The sequence below is a fragment of the Prionailurus bengalensis genome, chromosome A2, assembly GCF_016509475.1.
Source record: "Prionailurus bengalensis isolate Pbe53 chromosome A2, Fcat_Pben_1.1_paternal_pri, whole genome shotgun sequence".
Lineage (NCBI taxonomy): Eukaryota > Metazoa > Chordata > Mammalia > Carnivora > Felidae > Prionailurus > Prionailurus bengalensis.
In genome coordinates this window covers 2,625,007-2,646,511 of record NC_057348.1, presented here as the reverse complement: position 1 = coordinate 2,646,511, position 21,505 = coordinate 2,625,007, and the positions used below count along the sequence as shown (strand labels likewise).

Genomic DNA, 21,505 nt, shown 5'->3' with positions numbered 1-21,505 from the left:
TGCCCCGGGGCCTTTGCACGTGCTATGCCCTCTGCCCGGACTGCTGTTCCCTCTGGCACTCTCATACCTGGTTCTCTTCCTCCTCCGGGTTTCTGCTCACATGCACCTCCATATGGCCTTAGCTACCATATTTTAAGCTTTCACTCCCCTTAGTAGTCCCAGCCCCATAGACCCGCCCCCCCCCCCCCCCCCATCCCAGCACGGCTCTGCATGTTCTAACCCAATACATCGTTTACTCTAAGGCCCTGTTTTTCTCAACATCTGTCCCCTCGTCTTGAATGTCAGCTCCATGAGGCCAGGGAATTTCCCAGGACAGCTGGAGCAAAGGCCCTGAGGTCGGGATGGACATTCAGAGCACCAGCCAGGTTGGCGGGAGCTGAACGAGGGAGGGGGGGTGGGGTGCAGCGGGCGGAAGCGATTTGCGCTGTGATTAATCCAGACAGATGGTGGCCTCGAAGGAGCCCCAATCCTCTTACCCAAAGCCCCTTAATATTTCCGCCACGCGGGTCACCTCCAGGCCTCTCCTGCTGCGGGCGGCCACCATGCCGGGGCTGGCGGTCGAGGAGGGGATGGAGGGCTGGAGCCCGGCCCCGCCGCTCTACGAGGAGTACCGCCCGCCGCCCCTGGATGCCATCCGCCTGCCCAGGTATGTGCTGTACCTGCTGCTCGCGGCATTCCTGGTGGTGGCCGTGGCCTACGCCATTGTGGGGCATCTCATCAAGGACCTCGCCCACGACCTGGCAGGTGAGCCGCCACCCACCACGGGCCTGGCTGGGGGCAGTGCTGGGCCACCCGGGGGCGGGGGGGCGGGGACAGGGGCGGGTACAAGGGCCTCTTGTAGCCAGGCAGGGGGCGGAGGGCGGACGGGCCCCCGGGGGGTTTCCTCACCGGTGTCCTACCGCAGACTGGGCCTTTGGCCCGAAGCCAGACCAGGAGGACGCCCCCCAGGAGCTGCGCCCGAGCCTGGAGGGGGAGGATCTGGAGGAGCTCGATCTGCAGCTGGCCCTGGCCTGGCGGGGCGACGAGGACCCTGGCGGGGGCACCGACGCAGCCCCCGCAGAAGCCTCCGCCCCTCCCCGCCGCCCTTCGATTGCCTTCAAGGACCCCCCTGGCCGAAGCTCCTTCTGGAGGCTGAACTGAGCTGGGCCCTGCCCTCTGGCCCGGGCCCCGGGTTTGAACCCCTCTGGTGGTTGTGTAGCCTCGACTTGGGCGCTCGGGACCCCTTGTTCCACTGATCTGCCCTGTCTCGGCACAGAATGTTCTCGTTCTGGGCGGGCAGGTCTCCCAGTGGTTGGCACTTCCCGCCTGCTTCCCCCTTGGCCCCAGAGCCTAATCCCGCCCGGCCTCCGCCAAGAAGATGTTTTTAAAAGAGTGATAATGGTGGCTAACCGTGGCCTAGTGCTTAGCCTGTGCCTGCTGTTGTGCTCGGTGAGCCTTTTCCCTGTGATCCTCGCGGGCAGGACTCAGTTGACCCCATTTGACAGATGGGACAGTGGAGGCACGAAGCCCAGAAAGGACTTGCTTGCAGCAGAGAGAACTTTTTTGTGGCCGGAGGCCGGTTCTGTGACCTGCCTTCGGAAGCAGAAGCCCCAAGGCGGGGTTCTGCCCCCGGTCTTCCGGATCTGCTCGGTCCCCACCCCGGCCTCCTTCCCAGGCTCTGCTGCTGGGCCCCGCTCGATCTGCCGGTCCCCGGGGTGGGGGGGGGGGGGGTCCTGACTTCCCAGCTAACCCGAGAATTCCCGGAGGACAGTGCCTGAGGCTCCCTCCCTCCCGTCTGAGCTTTGCACAGAATAGGGCACACAGTAGGCGCTTCATACGTACCGCCTGGGGGGTCGGGGTGGGCTCGCTTTGAACTCCACCGCTCTGCTGGGTGGCCTGTAGTCTGTAGTCAGACCGCAGGGAGGGAGGAGGCCCCAGGGATGCGTAGGCCCTCCATAAGGCCATGTGCAATGACGCTGTTATCCCCCGGTGTCCCCCGGACCCCCCCCCCCCAAGGCCCTGCAGAGGCCCCCACGCCGGGCCTCCTGCCACGTGCCCGGGCCGTGGCTGTCCCATGACAGCTGGGCTGCAGCACTTCCTCGCTTGGGCAGGGTCCCCTATCTAATCAGCCCCGGGGACCAAGGTTGACGGGCAGGAGAGCCTGGACCCTGAGTCATCGGCTGCCTGGTTGACCCATTCTGCAGCCATAAGGGCGTGGGTGGGTTTGGAGATGCCCGGTGGGCACGCGGCCCATCACTTCCTGTCCCTGTACTCATCCCAGCCTTGGCTCTGGGTGACCGGGGTTCAGATCCCAGCTCGCAAAATTTCCGTGTGACCTCTGTGCTCCTGGCCTCCTCGAGCTTCTCTATGACACGGGGGCATAACATTTTGTGGGGAGTTCGGAGACGGAGACATAGCGACGCGTGGAGGCCCATCGCAGCCGGGCCCCTGCCGCAGGGAGCCTGGGAGCCTGGAGGCTGGGTCCTGGGGCAGGGCCCAGGGTGGAGGGGGCTGGACTCCCCGCGTTAATTGTTATTTCAGGTCCAGAGTCTGACCTCCGGGTGGGGAGGGGAGGAGGGAGGGCCCCCTCCGGGTCTGGGCCTGCCCCACCCCTGGGCCCGCCTGCCGCTGTATCCAGGGCTGGGCAGGGCCTAGACCGGGCCTGACCTTGACTGTGCCTTGCTGCTGGCTCCTCCGCGGCCATGGGGACCCTGGAGACCCTTTTCCTGCTCAGCGCCCTGCTCCTGTCACCTGCCGAGGCTCAGGAGGGTAGGGCTGTGCCCTGGACCCGGGGTGGCGGGGGAGTGGTGGGGAGCGGTTGTGGGATGGGCTCATCCAAAGGCTCACCTTCTCCCCATTTTTCATGATGAGGACCTGAGGCCTCTGAGAGGAGGGGGCAGGGAGATGAGGAATGGGGCCAGGCCCCTCTTGGAGCGCCCCCCCCAGCCCCTCCACTCCCTCTGGGCCTCCCTCCCCGTCTCTGAGGCCAATCCTGCCTGTCACAGCCCCTAGCCCCCTCCTGGTCTCTAGAGCCGGTCTCTGAAACCCAGCCCCTTTCCAAGACCCCATCTGCTTGAGCACCCCCAGCACCGCTCCCCTCTCCCCTATCGGGGGCCAGGCCCCCCCGCCTCCCCATCTCTGAGTCCCACCTGCCCCACCTTCGGACAGCCGCGCAGGGTCACCTGAAGCCCTGGCTGGTGGGCCTGGCAGCCGTCGTGGGATTCCTGTTTATCGTCTTCCTCCTCATGCTGGCCAACCGCATCTGGTGCTCCAAAGTGAGGTGGGAGCCCCTCTCCCCGCTCCCTTGTCCCCGTCCCCGTCCCAAAGTGCTGGGCGCCCCTCCCCCTCTCTGACTCTCTCTGGTCCTTTCTTCTGTCTCCCCATTTCCCTGTCGCTGCTCAGACCCCCACCTACAATCCAGGACACCTGCCTTCCTTTCTGTAGTTCGTGAGCCCCAGCTCACGGCAGAGGGGCCGAGGGTCTCCCTACCTCCTGCCCTTCACCCCCCCTCACCTCCCCCCGCCCCGTTTCTATCTCTCCTACAGGGATGAGGATGAGGGGGAGCCCAGGTTCAGAATAGAGACCAACCAGGATGTGGACCTGAGGTACCGCCTGTGTGAACGTGGGTGGCTGTGTGCGGGGTCAGGGGGTCTGTGTGCGCCCTCTCCGGGGGTGGGGAGGCACGGGTGGGCACAGATGACCTCCGGCTCTTGAACACTTCAAGCACATTTCCGCCCCAGGGCCTTTGCACCTACTGTTCTCGCGGATTGGAACACCTTTTGCCGTGTATCTTCCGGCTGGCTCCTCCTTCAGTCCCTGCCCAGATCTTTCTTCCTCACAGAAGCCCACCCTGACTACCAGCTCTCCTGACGCTCTGTGTCCCGTAGCTGTGCGTTTTTCTTTGCACTTAACACCAGCTGAAATTCTCTTAGTCATTTACCGCCTTCTCGGCACTACACGGTAGCTTCCAATTGATGAATAGAACTTAGCTTCAGTCCCGGCTGTGTGCCCAGTGCCCAGCACAGGGCCCGGCACCCAGTAGGCACTTGGCAAATATGTGGTGAATAAGACGGTGGCGTGGGATCGTGTAGGTGTCTGCGCACAAGCGTGTGGCTTGTTGTGGGTGACTCTCCTGGACTCAGTGCCTCCTATGGTCCTGACTGCTTCCAGGCACGATTCTGATGGGAAGGCTCAGGGATGTGGCAGGGCGGGGGACCTTCCGGTACATCTCAACTTGGGCAAAAGTTGGGGGATAGGAGCAGGAGGGCAGGAGAGGGGAGGAAGCCAGTCTGACTGGAAGATTCTCAGGTGAGACCAACACGTACGGGAGAGGTGCAGGCCTGATGGCTTGTTTTGTCTAAGACCCAGTGCAGTTCCAGCGAAATGTGATTCCCACTCCCCAGATGTGCTGGAGGTTGTAGAATCCACCAGGGTTCCTATGTTGGTAGTTTTCTCCCTGCCTTGTTCATTCCTCCATCCGTCCATCCATTCTTCTGTCCATCATCCATCCACCCATCCATCCATCCATCCGTCTGTCCATCCATCCGTCTGTCCATTTTCTATCCATTCTTCCATCCATCCATCTTGTCCATCCATCCATCCATCCATTCTTCCATCCATCCATCCGTCCATCCATTCTTCTGTCCATCATCCATCCATCCGTACGTCCATCCATCCGTCTATCTATTCTTCCATCCATCTATCCATCCATCCATCCATCCATCCATCCAGTCTTCCATCCATCCATCCATTCCCCTACCCACCCATCTACCTACTCACTCACCCATCCATCCACCTGCCCATTTCCCCCACCCATTATCCCAGTGATCTATCCCCCCACCCACCTGTCTACACTCCTATCCATTCATCCATTGACATTATTCTTTCCTTCCTCTAATCAATCTACACCTATCACTCCGTCTACCTATTCCTCCCTCCATGCAAGCTTCCATTCACTTCTCTACTTATCTACCTATCCATCCATCCATCCATCCATCCATCCTCCCAGCCATCCACCTGCCCACCCAGGGATGGTTGGTCAAGCCTTAGTTTCCGCCTTTGCGAAAAAGAGATAAGGCTTCCTCACAAGGACTGTTTCGAGGACTCAACAAAGATACTTTTTCTAACACACTGGTCACAAGGCCTGGCACAGGAAAGTGTCCATTAAATACGAGCGACTCTGTGTCTTATCGTGGTCTGGGGCCTTTGTATTCATACAGTGAAAGAGACAAGAGGAAGAAGAAAGACGAGATACAGGAGGAGAAGGAGAAGAGGGCTGAGAAGGAAGGAGAGAGAAACTTGGGGCTGGAGCTGGAGGAGAGGGAGGAGCCCGGAGATGATGAGACAGTCAGGAACACAGCCATGTGAAGACTCGCCACACACTTCTTCCAGGCAGCCCCCCAGAGGTACCCCTTCCACACCACACAAGCAATGACCTGGATGTGAAGCCACCCCGACATCCCACGTGGAGTTGAGAACACCACTCCCAGAAAGAAGACGGTGGAACTCGCCCTGCCCCTCAGGGAGGGCTCTCCGTGCGCTACACGCGTGGGCTTTATCCGCCCTCCTTCCTGATGTGTCTGCCTAGTGATTCCTGGACTTGGAGCACATTCTTGGTCATGGAGAAGCCCCCAAGCCCTCTGCCATCTCCTGGCCCCACCTACATCTACCCGCTGCCTGATTTCTTTCCCCTCTCCCTGATTTCTGTTGTCCAGAACCTCCCCCGTCCCTCTCCGCCCCGGGACCAGCACGGGGCCGGGGCTGCCTTCTGGGGACCTGCATTAAAGAATTGATAAGAGCCCTCCAGAAGGGCCCCTGTTGTCTCGTGGGACTCAGTTTCCCCCTGGGGGAGGCGGCTTTGGGGGTCGGGGCCAATGCCTGCGCGGGTACGGAACAGCAAGTTGCCCCGTGCCCCGATGCCCCGGCACCCTGCGCAATCTCCGTGCAATCTCGAGTTTGCTGCCCTGAGCCCTGGACTTTGAGCCCCCAGAGAGCCGTATCCTGGGAAATCGCCGCTCCTCCACCCCCCGGGGTCACGTGGCTCCATCCTGGGGGACTGGGTCTGGGAGGCTGCAGGTGCCTCAGGGTTCCCTGCTGTCTGGGGAAGGGACAGTGCTTTCTCCTCCCAGTTTCCAGCTTCCTCTTTCACCTCCGCCTCTCCGGGCCCTGGGCCTTGTCCTGGACGTTAACTATTTCTTCATGGGGACCTTGATAAAGGCCGGCATCCCGGATCGGTTCTGGGGCCCGTAGCTGGGGTTGGTGGGATGCGACCCAGAAGGCAGGGAGCCTCTGTGCAAGAACACTTCCAGGACCGTCCAGCAGGGGGTGGAAAAGCCATAAAGAAAAGAAAGGTAATAAAGGCCCTGAGAGATGCTCCCAGCGAACCCCTAGCAACTTCATCCTCGGTCAGCAGTACGCGATCTGTCCCATTTTCCAGCTGAAGATACCGAAGCACAGAACGACAGATGTCACCGGCCAGGTGTCGCTGGCTGCTGTTGGCAGACCGGGGATGGAAGCCCAGGCCACCCAAAGGATGAGGGAGTTTGTAGGCTCTAGCTAAGGTCACACTCGGAGATGAATGTCCTAGGACGGGGAGGGTTGGGGTGGGGGGTGCTTCCTAGCTGGGACAACCGTGTCCCTCTGGAACGCCAGATGCAATTCTGCAACCTGGGGACAAGACATAAGGCACAAAGGAGGTGCCAGGGGTTAAGAACCCTTGCAGGTGCCGGCACACAGTAGGTGTTCGGGGAAGGAGTTCCCCACCTCTCCTCAGCCTCTCCCCCCACCCCCACCCCGGCTCTGGATGTGGGGAGTGAGGGGGTCCGATGGGGGGGGGTCCTCAGGGAGACAGGGTGCTGGGATCCCTGGGACCCTGAGGCCCCTTCCCCGGCAGGCCCCGAATCCAGAGAAGGGGCCCCACCCCCCACTTCCGGCCACACTGGCCACACCTTGCCCCGGGGTATCCTGGGCAGGCCACTTCCTCCTCTCGGGGGGGGGGGGGTGGCACCCCAGAACCTGCTGGAGAGAGGCGAGGACAGACCCACAAGGATGGACAGGTTCTGGATGACCACTGGCCGGGTCTCCCTTCTGGAAGCTCTGGTCCCGTGCCTGGTTCAGGCGCAGCCCTGTAAGGCCTCTGGGAGGGAGAGGAGGTGGGAAGGGAGTCCCGACCCGGTGGCCCAGCCTCTGACCCTGCCCCGCCCCGCCCGCAGTGGCCCAGAGGAAGCCGTGGCTGGTGGGGCTGGGGGCCGCGCTGGCCGCCCTCTTCCTCACCTTCGTCTTCGCCGTGGTCTACGCTGTCTGGTGCAGAGAGTCCCGCGACAGGTGGGCCCCCTTTGAGCCTGAGCCCCCCCTCCCCTGCCGAACCACCGGCCCCCCCGGGAGTCTCTCCCCTGTCCTCCCAGAGCCTCGGAGGAGGCAGGCAGGGCCGGGGGTGGTTCTTGGACTCAGAACCGATGGGGCCTCCCACAACCTCACGGACTTCCCTCCTGACTACTCACCTGAAAACGAGGAAGCTTCCCCCAGACGGGTGTATTCAGCCCCCATCGCCGCTGCCTCCATCCACCCGTGCGACCGTCCACCTGTCCCCCCGCCCACCCACGTGGCCTTCTATTGTTCTGTCACCCAGCCACTCGCTCACCTAGCCACCCATCCACGCACCCGTCTCCGTGGCTCTCTGCCTGTTGGGGCACCTGCAGTTCTGAGACTCAGGACGGTTGGGGCTCCTGTAGCTCACGGGGGGGGGGGCGGCGGGGGGGGGGCTCCGGCAAGGGTCCTAACCTGTCCGAGCCTCAGCACCCCTTGTGTACGATGGGAACAACAAAGCGTGGGGGGTTTGGGAGGTTCTGGGAGAATCACAAGAGGCCGGGAGCGCTGGAAGTCCTTATTGAATGAGGTGTTCTGGACCCTTCTCGTTTCCACAGCAACAAAGAGGAGGACGTGGGGAGTGTGGGAAAGGAGGAGAAAGAAGCAGAGGGTGACCAGGGGCTGGAGCTGGAGGAGAGAGAGGTGCCTCCAAACCGTGAAGGAGTGGTGAGCGCCTCCCAATGAAGGTTTCTCGCCTGCCTCCTCCAGGCAGGCCTCCAGGGCTGCCCCCATGCCTGCTCTGCACTCTGCAAGCAAAGTCCCGGTCCTGGGGCCAGGGGAATTATCCCATGTGGGGTTCGGGGTGAAGGGTCCCTGAATGAGGAGCGCTCAGGACCCACCCCAAGTCCCTCCGGGAGGCTTCTTTGCATTTACCTGGGTGTTTATGCGTCCCCTTCCCCAGCACATCCTGCCCCAGCCCCCTTTTTCACTGGCAAGAGGGACGTGGGGCAGAAACCGTGCAGTTGGCTCTCCAGTGTTTGCAGGGCCCAGGCCCGGTCCCGTCCCCCTGCAATCTCGCTTCTGCTGCTTCTGGGCAAGAACTTCCAGCCGATGCGGAGCGCAGGGCGGTTTCCTGGGAGACGAGCGCCCCTCCCACCGCGTGCCGAGTTTCTGGTCACTGTCCACCCCCCCCCCCCCAGCTGGGACTGCGTGCGGTGCCAGGCTGGGAGGAGACGCGGCGTCATCACCCCCTCTTCCTGCCCTGCCCTCTGGGTGGCGGCTCCGCGGCCCCGTCCTTGCTGTGTGGCCCTAAGTATGTAACTTAACGTCTCTGTGCCTCAGTGTCCTGTCCCGTAAAAGGGCGGGCGGGGGGGGGGTTGGAAAATAACTTGGTCCTTTAGAAGTTGTCATGAGGACGAAGTGAAATGATGTCCACAAAAATCCTGGGCACAGAACCCGGAACCCAAAAGGTGTCTAATAAATGAATGCCAGCTTTTTGTGATGCTGAAACGGCGCGGATGGGGCCGGGCGCACGGCCGTCCTCGAACAGGCCTGGGGGATCTAGAAGGCCACAGCGTGAGCACCCAGACTGCGGCTCTGGGGTCCGGACGATCCGGGGGTTCCGGGTGGGGGCGGAGCGGAGGTCGGAGAGGTCGCGAGAAGGGCGGGGCCGTGTAGGCTCCTCCCCTTCCGCAGGGGCGGGACTTCTCCTCTAGGGGCGTCTGGAAATGGGGCGGGGAGCGTTTTGTTGCTGTCGCAAGCCCGCGTCCCTTGTATGGCATTTAGTTGGGGGCCCGGGGGACGGCGAACAGCCTGCAGTGTTGGGACAGCTCCCCCCCCCCCCCCCCCCCCCGCCAAAGCCAAGAACTGCATCACCTCAGGGGCCAACGTCCGAAACCACAGACGCTTTCTTGGAGAATCCCCCCCCGCCCCCCAAAATAGCGGAGCCCTGGCCTCCGGTCTGAGGACCCCAAGCCCGGTTGACCTCCCACTCTGGGTTGAGCCCCACACCCCTGGTGAAGTCCCACAGCCCTGAGTGACCCCCGACCCCGGCTGAGCCCCCCACCCTGGGCTGAGCTCCAGACTGACCCCCCCCACCTCTGGTGGATAGGGGTCGAGCCCCCATCCCGCATGAGCCCTACCCCAAATGACCCCCAACGCTGTCTGAGCCCCCACAACAGGCTGAACCTTCATCCCGCAAAAGAAGCTGCTGCTAGGGCCCCCTATCTCGTTGCGGGGAGGGGCTGGGCTGCAGGGTGGGGGTGAGGGCGCAGGTGGCTGGGGGCTGCCTGCCACGCCTGCGCCCAAGACTGGCTTCTGGGTCCAGCTCCCCGTCCCGTCCACGAGGGGGCGCCAGAACCTTGCTGCCGAGGGCAGAAGCACCCAGCCCTGTCCGAGATGGGGCAGGGGCGGGAAGAGGTGGGGTCTGGGCTGCCTCGGACCACCCCCCCCCCCCCCTCGACGACTGTCGTCTGTTCCTATCTGGTTGGCGGCGTGGGGCCGTGCATCTGCGTGGAGTGTAGGGGCACTGTGCCTGGTCCCTTTGTGCGTCCTCTCTCTCTATGCCTCAGTTTCCCCATCAGTAAAAAGGGATGTAATCATCCCTCCCGGGTAGGTCTGTTGGAGTATGGAAGGAGCCTGTGCAGCAGAGAGCTCTGGTTGCCCAAATTGGGGGGCTCTTGGAGGTCTCTGGGGGACTTGGAATGGGGGCGTAGGATGAGGGGCAATGCCTCGGAGATCCCAGTCCCCCCAAGAAAGGGAAGTGACTGCCCCTCACACCTGCAATGCTCCTGTGCCCCCACAGCCTCGCTCCTATCTGCCCCCAGCCTTTGAGAAGCCCCCATGGCTACTGGGGTTGGGGAAGAACCGGACACGAGCACTGCCGGCCCTGTGTGACCAGGGCCAGGGTGGGACAGACTGGGGGCTGGGGGCTGGGAGCTCGGAGGGTGAACGGGGGCTTTGCCCAGGCAGGTGGGGGAGGCCCCCTGGACGAGAGGGTGTTGGAACCGAGTGAGGTCCCAGCCTCCTCTGCCCACAGCCCTCCAGGGCTCCCACCTTCCTGGAGGAAAAGCCCAAGTCCTGGCGGTGGTCCAGAAGACCCTGCATGCAGGTCCTGCCTTGTCCCTTCCCCTCCTTCCTCAGTCCCTCCCTCTGCTTCAGCCACACCGGTCTCCTGGCTGTTCCTCCAACACGCCAGGCGGGGTCCTACCCCAGGGCCTTTGCACAGACTGTGCCCTCTGCCTGAAACACTCATCTGTCAGATTTTCAGAGGGCTGTTTCCCTCCTGCTGTTCAGGTCTTTGTTTAGATGCTACCTCCTCATGTGAGGCCCACTCTCCCTTCCCTTACTTTGCTTTACTTCTTTGGCACCTACCTCCTCCGATATATATCTTGCTGATTTTTACTGTTTACCCTGCATCTCCGCAACTTGGCGCTGTAACGGCTATGAAGGCAGGTTATTTTGGGCGTTTTGTTCCGTGCCGTGTCCCCAGTACTTGGTACTCGGCACTCGGCAGATGCTCCGGAAATCTTTGCTGAATGAATGGGACTTTGACAGGTGGAAAAAGAGAGGGAACACATCCTGCGTGTTATGGAGCATCGTCTGTGTGCCAGCTTCTGTCCTGGGAGCCGGGGTGGGGGGTGGGGGGTGGGGAGGAGGCGGAGATTCCTGGCACAGAGCAGGTGCTCCCTAGATAACCACGGAGTTTGTTGGCTGAAGACCCTGGGGGAATCCGAGACGGGTGGGGGAAACCCGGGCAGGCCTCCCGGAGGAAGAGGATGTTGGAGGACCTGAAGGGTCTGCGTAGGGAGGGGAGGCTGCAGAGAGCAGAGCAGCAGGGCAAAGGCTTGGGGGGTGCGAAGTGGCCCACCCTGGGAGACCACTGGAGCCGCTAGGGACTGTGCAGGAAGGACCTGCACCCAGATCACTCTCTGTCGGGGGCGTCCCGGGCAATGTGGGGGGCTGAACAGCAGCCGTGCCCCCCCCCACCCCCGTCAACGAATGTCTCCAGACACTGTGGAGTGTCTCTGGGGGACACTTGGATCTAAAGACCTCAGAACACCTGCCCGATTCTCCGAAGTGCTGGGGTCCCTGCTTCCTGAGGCCACTGGCCCGGCGTCTGCCCTTCGTCCTGGCACAGAACAGCCCACACTCAGCACAGAAAGGACCCGAGACAGTCAGAAAGAGTCGAAGCTTAAGCTTGTTTAATTTTTATACATTTTTTCTTTTTCTTTTCTTTTTTTTTTTTTTTTTGCTTTTTATTGAATCTTTTATGGAACCCCCCCTTTTTTCATTTTTTTTTCATTTTTTTTTTTTTTTTTGCATAGGGAAACAAACAAACGAAATAGTAACAGCCAGAGTCACTTTCTGTAAATGGTACTTAGGTAGGCGCGTCTGCAAAACCCGAAATGACTGCGTAATATACAAGGTTATGATCAGAGTATGATGTGCGGAGGGGGCAGGCGGGTGAGCCGGGCAAGGGAGGAGTTGGCCAGGTCCGCCTAGATGTCCCCCGTCCCCACCTGGGGAGGGAGAGGGGGGCGGCAGACCCAGCCCGAGGCTTCTCCCAACTTGGGTTCATGAACGTGGCGCGCACGCACGCGCGTGTGTGTGTGTGTGTGTGTGAGATCTGGTGTGTGTGGCAAGCAGGAAGCGAGAAACAGAGTAAACTATCCTGGTAATATCAGTAAAATACAAAATGGGGGGGGGGAACCTCAAAAAATATCTCGGAGGAAAAGAAAACGAACAGCAACAACCACCAAAAAGTTTTTAGAGGAGAGGAAGGAAGGAAAGAAAAGAAAAGAAAGGAACTTCAGAGTCAAGTGGGTCTCTCTGCTTCCTCCCTGTCTCCCCTGTGCTGTGCTCTGTCCCTCAGACTCTCTCGTCTGTCCCCCATGCGGGGTCCTGGGGGTGGGAGGGCAGGAGGCTGGGGGCAGAGGCCAGGACCCCCGGATTTGAAGGGACTTTGGTTTTAGAGGCCTGACTGGGACCCAAGACGGAGGGGCGGGGGGTTGATGCACTGGGGGAGTGGACCGGGGGTTCCTGGCCGGAGGGGGCTGGGACACAGCCCCCTGTCCCCTTCCAGTGGGTCCCCTTGTAGCCAGGAGGTGTGAATGGAGGGCTGTGGGGTGGGTGGTAGCTTGGGGCGGGGAGTGACTTCCTTCCTCCCCCAGAGCCCTTACTCCTGTTGGATCCCGCCTCCTCTTTCCTGAGGCCTGGGGGGGCCCCTGGGGAACAGGGGAGGAGAACCCCAAAGCCACACCAGCAGACATGTGAGGCACTGCTTGGGAAAAGGCTGTTTTGGTATCGCAACAAGTCCCACTGGTACGGCTTTGGGTCTGTGTCCCTGCCTCGCCTGGGGGTGGGGGTGGGCCAGCTCAGGGGTCCCCACACGCTCCGAGATGCTTCGGGATGGCTGGCTGGATGGGAGAGGCTGTGTCAGTTTGGAGGGGGGGACTCTCAGGAGGCGTCCCGAGGGGCAGAGATGGGGAAAGATGGGAGGAAGCCGGATTTGAGGATGTGTGTCTGGAATCTCCCTCCAAAAAGAAAGTGAAAACCAGGGTCTCAGAGAGGGAATCCAAAGTAGCCACTGTATAATCTGGATTAACGAGAAAAAAGTCCAAAGTACCGTGGGGGACGCCAGAGTGGGGAGGGGGCCTGCTCGGTCTATCCTGCAGGGGCCAGGGGTTGCTGCTTCTGGCCCCAGGCTCCTGCCTAACGGCTGCTGTCCCTGGGGACAGACAGGAGGTTCCAGAACAGAGACGGGGACGTGTGGGGCTGAGGCTGGAATTGTCTGCTGCCTGGGGGGTGCGGCTGCCCCCCACGTCTGCTCCGGGGTTCCTCTTGGGTCTGATTGTCTAGCTCACGGGTGGAGGTCTGGGCTCAGAACTCGGCAGGAGCCCGGGGCCCGGACCTGGGCCTGGGGACCCCCGACCCCCTTTCTCCTCGGCTGGACGGGCCCGGGACTGCTCGCCTCTCCACACCTCCCCCTCCCCCTGGTTGGTATTCCAGGTCCTCGTCCAAGAGAGGACGGGGGGGGGGGGGGGGGCCATCTGGATGTACTCGGGAAGCCTCCTGGTTCTTTTCTACAGCACGGCTGGAACTTGGGGTCAGGCGGGGCGGGCTGCGAAGGGACCGTGGGGGGGGGACCACGGGGTCCCCAAGAAGCCCTCGGGGTGGGGTCCCGGTAGGGACTCTCCAGTGGCTGCTCCCCAGTTCTGGGGGGAGGGGAATAAAAACCAGAAATCAGCCGCATGAACACGGACACGCGTGGCCTCGGGCCCTCGGACCTAAGGACAGATCTTAGGGGCAGTGTTTCGGCCACTCAGACCGCGACCTGCCCCCTGGGACCTGCTGAGGTGTCTTTTTGCAACAGGACATGGTGTGAGTTCTGATGGTGGATGAAGCCAGGGCCGGCCTGCGGGCCCCCCCACCCCCACCGCTCGGCGGGGGGGGGCGGGCAGCAGGTCAACGAATGGGGGCATCTGCCTGCTGTGTCCCCTCGGGAGATGCGCGGTGGGCTCGGGTGGGGGCCGGAGGTCGAGAAACTCAGCCCTCTGACACCCTCAGTCTGCCACTGTCTCAGCTTTGGTTGAGTAAAGAGCAAAGGAAACTGAAGACAACAAGAAAGAAAGGAAAAGAAAGGACGGAAGGGAAGGGAAAGGAGAGGAAATAAACTCAAGGAAAAGACAACAGTGTCAGCAGCCACGAGACGGGAGGCCTGTGCCCGGGCTGTCCCTGTCCCCGTCGGCCCGGGCTGGGCCCACGATGGCTGGACTAGGTCTACAGGTACAGACGGACAGATATTGCATATTATTGGGTTTGGCTTCTGTTTTCTGTTTGCTTCATACCAGATACCTTCCACAGTCACAGCTGGAAGACACAGAACTGGGTGCTGGGGCTGGGGGGGGTGTGGGGGGGAGAGGGCAGGACGGGAAAGGCCGCCCCAGGCCAGTCTCCAGGGATGGGGGGGCCGGCGAGTCCTTTGCCAACAAGCAAGGGGTGCCTGGGGGGCTGGAGGGGGGCCTCGGGGGTGGGATGGCATGTGACCCTGAGCCGGGGGGCGGGGGGGGGGGGGGAACGCCAGCCTGCAGGAGAGGTGGGATGAAGTCTGGCTGTGGGCAGGATGGCCACCCCATGGGGACACCGCTGGCCGGGGGGCCAGGGTGCACCCCTGAGGTCTGTCCGCTGCTGCCGTGGGCAGGGGACTCGGAAATGACCCCCCTGGAGCCCAGGGGTGGGGCTGGGGGTGGCAAAGCACCAGCGAGCACCCCCAATGCGGCAGGAGATGCGGAGCCGGGGGTGGGGGGTGGGGGGGTGCGGACCGTGGGGCGATTATTCTGTGGATTGCTTTCTTTAGCGTGTGAGTTTGCTTTTTTTTTTTTTTAAATTCTTCTTGGTTTTTTTTTTCTTTTCTTTTTTTTTTTTTTACAAATAGAAATACATCCCTCTTCAATTTTTATTCTTTATTTCATGTCATTGTTTTGTCTTTTTTTTTTTTTTTTTTTTTAACTACACGAGCAGAACATGCGGCTATCTGTGCGCTGATATTGTTTAAAGGTAATACTTATCTTCGGAAGGCAAGGCACATCATGTGGTAGAAAATTCCGTGCAAATTAGGAAACATGGAGTTTTTTTAAGGTTTTTTTTTTGTATCTTTTTTTTTTTTTTAAAGAGGAGGGGGGGTAGTGTTGGAGGGGGGGGCTGGGGGGGCGGGGGGGGGGGAGACAGAGCCAGGTATCATTTGCCATGCAGTGTCAGCCACAGCGAGCTGACATCAGGAGCCAGGTCACAGGAATCCCCGACTAAGCACCATGCAAAGTTAGGTAGCTGGGGGGTCCCAGGCGCCCCTCCCCTACCCTGCCTACCCGCACCCTAAGGTTCCCGGCTGAGAAGCTTCCGGATACCCCAACTGCACGACCCACCCCCTCCTGCCCTCCCGGAGAGCGGCCCATGCTTTGGTCCCCTACGGCCACCCGGTGGAGGGGGCCCTGGGGACAGACGGACGGACCAAGGGCTCTTGGAAGCCTCTGGACGATGGGAGGGGGGTTGGTGGGGACGGGTCTTTCTCTCTATGGTCGAGTGGGTTTGCCAAGCCCCTTGGGCTGGTTTGGGAGGAAAGTCCAGTTTCTGGGGAGGTGGGAGAGGCTGGCCAGGCCTGGGGCACGGGAGAGGGGGACAAGGGCCAGGCTGGGAGCAGGTGATGTGGAGGCCCTCCCCAGGGCGATGGCTTTGGCCCAGGCGGGGGGTGGGGGGCTGCGGTGGGGGAGGTTTCCCCCAGGGCCAGGCATGGAGGAGGCCAGCTGGGCCTGGGACGGGATGGGAGGGGCCCCTGTGTCTGGGCCTGGTGACCCGGGGACACCTAACACCCCCTCCCAGGCCCCCCGCCCAAGATGGCCATCCCGGGCTGGAGGTGGGGTGGGGCCAGGGAGCCGGGGCTGGGGGGCACCCGGTGTCCCCAGCTTAGTGTTTTTGGAGCGGCTCAACGGAAAACGTTTAGCGGATGGGGGGTCCCCTACGTGGCTACAGGGGACCCCCCTAGGCGCCGGCCCCTCCCTCCCCTGGCCAGAATCCCCCCCCCCCCCGCAAACCCAACCCCATCCAGGCCTACGTGGACTACAGTGACCGGCCTGCTTTCCTTGTGGGGGCCCGGCCACAATGCACCTCCCTGGCTGCGCCCCACTTCGGCGGGGGGAAGTTGAAAGTGCAAACCGTGGTCCCCCTTTGGGCCGGGAGGCACCAGGGAGGGGGTGTCGCTCCAGGATGTAAGGCACTGGCAGAGGAGGCGAGGGAGGGCCCGCTGGCTCCCCAGATCCCACCCCTGTGCCCGAGCGCAGCAGGGCTTGAGGGACGCCCAGCTCTGCCCCTTGGGCCGACCGTGGGTGGGGTGGGGGGGGGGGAGTCCCATCTCTCTAGCTCTGAGGGGGGCACAGCAGTGAGGATCAGTGACTGGAGGCAGCCGGGCTGTGGGAGGGAATGGAAGGGGCCCCCGGCCATTTCGCATCCCAGCTGGACAAAGGGGGGCGGGCGGTGGGAATCAGGCACTTAAACCACTCGCTCTCACCTCCCACCTCCGTGGGCTACGTGGCGGCGGGGGGGGGGGGGGCTCCCCTCCCAGGGCTCGGGTGGATGGAGGCTCCAGACAGGTGTCCCCTCCCGGGGAGCTCTGGGTCTCTCCACGCGCCCCAGCCCCTTCCTCGGAAAGTGCATTTCTTACAGTGTGTGCAACGTGGGTCCCTCCCCGGGGGCGTGTGGAGCAGGGCCGGCGGCGGCGGGGTGCGGGGTGGGGTGGCCTCCAATGCCGAGGGGTGGAGCTGGGGGTCAATTGCATAGAGACTTCTCCTCCCAAACAGGGCAGGCCTGGGGCTGAAAGACCAAGTCCCCAGCGAGCCCAGCCGGGCGCGTGCACGCGTCGGGGCGGCGTCGGGGCAGGACGCTCCGGAGAAAGTTTCTGCCGCGCGTCCCAGTCCCCCGGAGACACGCAGGGTCTCCCCACAACCCTCTTCTGCCCTCGTCGCTTCCCTGCCCGCCCGGGGCCTCCAGGGCGGCCTCTGCTGCCCGCGGCTGGGGTCCTCGCCGGCCCCCCACCGTCCCCACAGCGCCTGCGTCCCCACTCGGCGGAGGCCCGGCCCACATCGGGCAGAGGTGGCCTGGCTGGGTGTCCTGCCCCGTGGGGCCTGGGCAGGGGCACCAGGCCGCGCTCACCTGGTCCTGGGCGGAGGCGGGGAGCGGGCGCCCGACCTTCCGGAGCAGCAGCCAGAGGAGATGAATAACTTAGGAAGACGCCCCGACCTCCGAGCGGTGGCTGGGCCTGGCCCTCTGGTCCGGCGGTGGCGTCCCGAGAGTCTGAACGGTTGCTGTCTTCACCTTTTGTCTTCTTGGCTGGGTGGGTTGATTTTTATGGTTGGTTTTTTTTTTTTTTTTTTTCCGTTTGTCTTTTTTTTTTTTTTTTGCCTTTTTTTCCTTTTTGCTTGTTTTCCTCCTGTGTGTACGTATGTGCCTGTTTTGTCTTTTCGGCCAGGCTGGGAGTCGGCGGGGTGTTCTTGCTTGCTGTAACTTTCCACTGAAAACGTGGGCCAGGGGCCGGCTGTGCGGCCCCCTGGGATTCCCGCGACGGAGGAGCAGGGCGTGGGAAGAAATCTTTCTTATCCCAGATACCAGGACTGGGTGCCCGACAGGGACACAGAGAGAGAGAAAGGGGGGGGGGGGTAGGGGTAGGGAGAGAGAGAGAGAGAGAGAGAGATGGGGGTCAGACTCTCCTGTTGACCTCGCTGGCCACTGCCCACACCCACCTCTCTGTGACCTGTGACCCCCGCCTCCCTTATCCCGGACCTGTCATAACCTGCTGGGTGACCCTGGGCGAGTGCCTGCCCCAGAGCAAGGCTGCTACACAAAGTACAGGATGCCCAGTGAAATCTGAATTCTGGAGAAGCCCCAGAGAAAGCTTCCGGCACGTAACATGCGGCTTGCAGAATATACTTAATGCTACAACGATTTTCTTTTAATTGATTTGTTTTTTATCTTTTCTTTACCTGCAATGTCAATCTATTCGAGCGTCCTGTGGTTTTGTTGAGAACCAGGTCTCTGAGCCTCAGTGCCCTGAGCACAGAATAGGGGAGAGGATGTGCCCCCTTATATCCAGGCCGTGCGATTGATCGGGGCTGTTTCCTTTCGTTTTCTTTTTTTAAACAAGCGCTGCCCCCACCCTGGCCGCCACCCGGTTTCAAAGTGAAGAGGACAGGGGCCCAGAGGGGTCAAGCCATTTGCCTAAGTCCACCAGCGTGGGAGCACCAAAGTGGAACTGAGGCTGGGGCCCGTGTGGTTCCAGCCCCCGCTCCTCCCCTGCCCAGGTCGGACCTCTGGCCTGGCCGCTGAGGGGCCATGACCTCCACTTTACGGGGGGGGGGGGGGGGGGGGGGGGGGGGCGTGTACTGAGGCTTGGTATCGGGGACAGCTCCAGTCCTGGTCTCCACAGGGAAGTCATGGGGAACAGACCCTGCCCCCTGGAAATGCATCGACTGCACCTGCGTGGGGCCGGCCTGGGGACCCTCCCCCCAACTGATGCTGAGTAGCGCTGCCCCCCCCACCCCTGCTGTAAATCAATCATGCCCCTCCAACCAGGCCGCCCTGTGGGCCATCCCAATGAACTGGCGCCATGGCTCCCAGCCCCCCACCTCCAGCCAAGTTCAAGTTCATCTTGGCCATTACCTCATGTCTGGTTTCTGTTGGCAACCAGACAGACTCTGGGCGTGACCCTCCCCCATGGTGGCCTCCCCTTGGCCCTTCCTCCCTTCCTCCCTCCTCCCTCCCAGGCCTCTGGTCCCAGTAACTTAACATCCTCCTCTTCCGCTGACTGGGGGACCGAGGTGAGGAACCGGGGGTGAGGTCCCGGCTGCGGGCTCCCCCCGGGCCTGGCTGGAGCTGCCAGTGCGGCTCTGGCACGCGGCTTAACCCCTCTGGTCCTTGGCTCATCTATCTGCTGGACGGGTGTCATGTGCTTCTGGGCAGAAAGGATCCTGGTGTGAAATGCTGAAGGGGGGACCCCACCACATCGGGGAGGGGGCAGAGGTATCAGGGTCCGCGGAGCCCCAATCTGGGGACCAAAAAAGTGATAGATGGCTCAGGGCTGGGGGGATGTATGTCGGAGGTGAAGGAAGGTAATTGACCAGAGGGCGATCAGTTGAATTGACCGGGGGGAGGGGCACCAATGCGCGAGGGGCGTAGATGGGGGAGACGTTAATCAGGGAGAAATATTGATGGGGAAGGGGATATTGACCTGGGGGAGGGACACTGGTGGGGGAGGAGAAATTGATGGGGGAGGGGCACTGACGGAGGAGGGGGATATTGATCAGGGGAGGGGCACCGGCGGCGAGGACGCAGAGGATGGGAAGGGCGTGGGGAGGGACAGAGCTGCTCTAGGCTGGGACTGGGGGCTGGGTGGGGGGGGCGCAGAGGAAAGCAAACCTCCCAGGAATAATGAAGGCAGACGCAGAAGGGCTGACTGGGTCAGAAATGAGAGGCCTCTGAGCTCTGAGCCCTTTGCACAGGGGCTCCGAGAGTGGGGAACAGGGTCTCATGGTTTCCTCCTCCCCGCCCTTCCTTCCCTTCAGGGTCTGCAGGGAGCAGAGAGGGGCACCTGACCCCCAGGGAACTGGGGTGCCCCTAGTCCACAGACCTGTGGTCCAGCCAACAGCAGCGTGGGCAGGGTCTCTCCCAGGGATGCCCTCCCGTTCACCCGGACTCAGGCCTCACCTCTTCTGCAACCCAGGCTCCCTTGGGAGTCTCCCATCAATCTGACATCTCCCTTCCGTGCCCCACACACCCCACCAATGCCAGCCTCCGAGACTTCTTTCTCATTCTCAGATCTGGTTGTGCCCCTCCCTCACTCTCAACCCTTCCATGGCTCCCCACGGCCCTCAGGACAAACCCCACATTCAAGCTGCTTCTCTGGCGTTTCTAGCCTTTGTCGGTGCCAAGTCCCCTGCCCGAGGACCCCGATCCTTCTCTCCTGCCAGCCACTTCTGCACCAGCTCCCACCCCTCCCTCCCCAGGCAGGGCCTTGGAGGCCCCCTCCCCTAGGTTCCTACTAGTGTGGGCCCCACTGGACCATAGGGGGAAATGAGAAGCACGCAGAACCAAAGTACTGCCCTGGTCTGCCTCGGTTTCCCTCCTCTTCTAGGATGTCTGCTGGGCTGGACCCCCGTGTGGCGGTCGATAATGGAGAGATGCGGCAGGGGGGTGGGGACCTGGGGAAGGGTTAAGCAGGCAAGGCCTCCTCCTTGTCATTTTTATTACCTTTAGTTTCTGAAGAAATCAGGACATTTCCCCCCCTCCCATCGGGGATGTGGGGTTGGGGGCGGCGAGAAAATGCATGGGTTCCAGAGCCCTGGGGGGTGGGAGTATCCACGCCAGGGCTTAGAGAGGGTACCCCAAACTCAAAGTGGGGAGTCCTGGAGTCACCCCAGCTTTCCGGGTGACTCTGAGCAAGGCACAACACTTAATACTCGGGGTGTGGAAGGTAGGTGGGACAGTGTCTGCCTTTTGGAGCCCTTTCTAGATAAAACTGGTCCAGCTTCGACGGCTGCGGGCCTTTCCAAGACTCTCCCCCGGGAAGTGTCCAAGGCCAGAAGAAGAGACGGAGGTTCAGAGTGGGTGAGCAGAGCCAGGGGCGAGCACTCACTGCTGAGGCCCGGGCAGGGAGGGAGGGCGATGGCTGGGTCCTCTCCATACACTCTGGCCCCGGTGAGCTGCCAGCAGCAACCAGGTCCGCCCCGGAGGGTCCCCGGCCGATTCTGGTCTCCGCCGAGGAAGGGGGATGTAGCTACCAGGTACCCGATGTCCCCCTCAGTCCCTGCGCATGGACTCTGCTGCAGGAAACCCTCCCACGGTCCCGGGAGCAACCAAATGTGGCCCCCGGGGGCCCACAAATGCCCACGCTCTGCGGTTCCGGCAATCGGGAGATGCTGGGGAGCCCCGGGCTGCTTTCTCTGTGCATCTGGGCACCGGAGGGGCTGCCCTGGGGCTGCCTGACATCCTGCAACCCTCTCCCCAACACGCGCTGGGGGGTGGGGGCCCCGGGGCCCAGCCACCACCCCCAGACACCATCTGGCAGCACACTCCCGGCCCGCGTGCGGCACAGACCCAGACCCCAACCCCGCGGGAAGCTGGGAGCCACCGGTCTTAGCTCCGGACCCACTGGGGCTCTGCCCTCCACGGCTGTGCAGCCTCAGGCAACTCACTCCTCCTCTCTGAGCCTCCGTGTCCCGGCCCGGCCCATCCCCCTCTCCCCACCCTGGCGCCCACTCCGTGCAGCAATGCCGCCTCTGCCCCTGCTGCTCCCCTCTCCACCTCTGGGACTGGAGCCTGGGGTGGGGGTGCACGTGCTCTCCCGGGAGGCCCCGCCCCCTGCCATGGGCTGCCTCAGTTTCCCCACCTGCCCCCGGAGTCCTAGAGTCCACTGCCACCCCCTGCCCTCCTTTCTCATGGTCCCTCCGACCAGCAGCACGGGCGGGGACAAAGGCTCGGGGGCTGCAAGCTTGGGCTGACGTGCTGTGTGATCCTGGGCAGATCCCTTCGCCTCCGCGGGCCTCAGTCTTCCCATCTGTACAAACGGGCCTGGGGCGGTAACAAAGCCCGGCCTCACAGCAGCTCTGCCGTGAGTGTCTCCCGCTGGGAGGTGACACACAGGGTCTGGGGCCGTACCACGTTCCTGGGCGTGGGCTCG

General features: G+C 62.2%; 3 protein-coding genes across 8 annotated transcripts in view; 2 read left to right on the top strand and 1 right to left on the bottom strand.

The window, feature by feature from the left end:
- Positions 1 to 240: 240 nt before the first annotated feature.
- LOC122486683 (small integral membrane protein 24-like) lies at positions 241 to 5,784 on the top strand. 2 transcript variants are annotated; one of them, XM_043586125.1, is made up of 5 exons: positions 520 to 744; positions 905 to 2,748; positions 3,148 to 3,259; positions 3,525 to 3,584; positions 5,199 to 5,784. In XM_043586125.1, the coding sequence occupies exons 2-5, from the start codon at positions 2,682 to 2,684 to the stop codon at positions 5,344 to 5,346; spliced, it is 387 nt and encodes a 128-aa protein (XP_043442060.1). In that variant the 5' UTR covers positions 520 to 744; positions 905 to 2,681; the 3' UTR covers positions 5,347 to 5,784. The 2 variants fall into 2 exon arrangements, with proteins under 2 accessions (XP_043442059.1, XP_043442060.1); XM_043586124.1 differs by lacking the exons at positions 3,148 to 3,259; positions 3,525 to 3,584; positions 5,199 to 5,784 and having other exon boundaries at positions 241 to 744; positions 905 to 1,393.
- Positions 5,785 to 6,211: 427 nt separating this feature from the next.
- Positions 6,212 to 8,793, top strand: LOC122486684 (small integral membrane protein 24-like). Its single transcript, XM_043586126.1, has 3 exons — positions 6,212 to 7,105; positions 7,191 to 7,302; positions 7,902 to 8,793. The coding sequence occupies exons 1-3, from the start codon at positions 7,027 to 7,029 to the stop codon at positions 8,026 to 8,028; spliced, it is 318 nt and encodes a 105-aa protein (XP_043442061.1). The 5' UTR covers positions 6,212 to 7,026; the 3' UTR covers positions 8,029 to 8,793.
- Positions 8,794 to 14,856: 6,063 nt separating this feature from the next.
- NFIC (nuclear factor I C) overlaps positions 14,857 to 21,505 on the bottom strand; it is a 62,603-nt gene continuing 55,954 nt past the window's right edge. For 4 of the 5 annotated variants that reach the window (XM_043586120.1, XM_043586119.1, XM_043586122.1 and 1 more), the window contains one exon: positions 14,857 to 17,444. In XM_043586120.1, coding sequence (XP_043442055.1) covers positions 17,427 to 17,444 — 18 coding nt within the window. In that variant the 3' untranslated portion in view covers positions 14,857 to 17,426. The remainder of the gene's footprint in view (positions 17,445 to 21,505) is intronic. The other variant, XM_043586121.1, reaches the window with a different exon arrangement.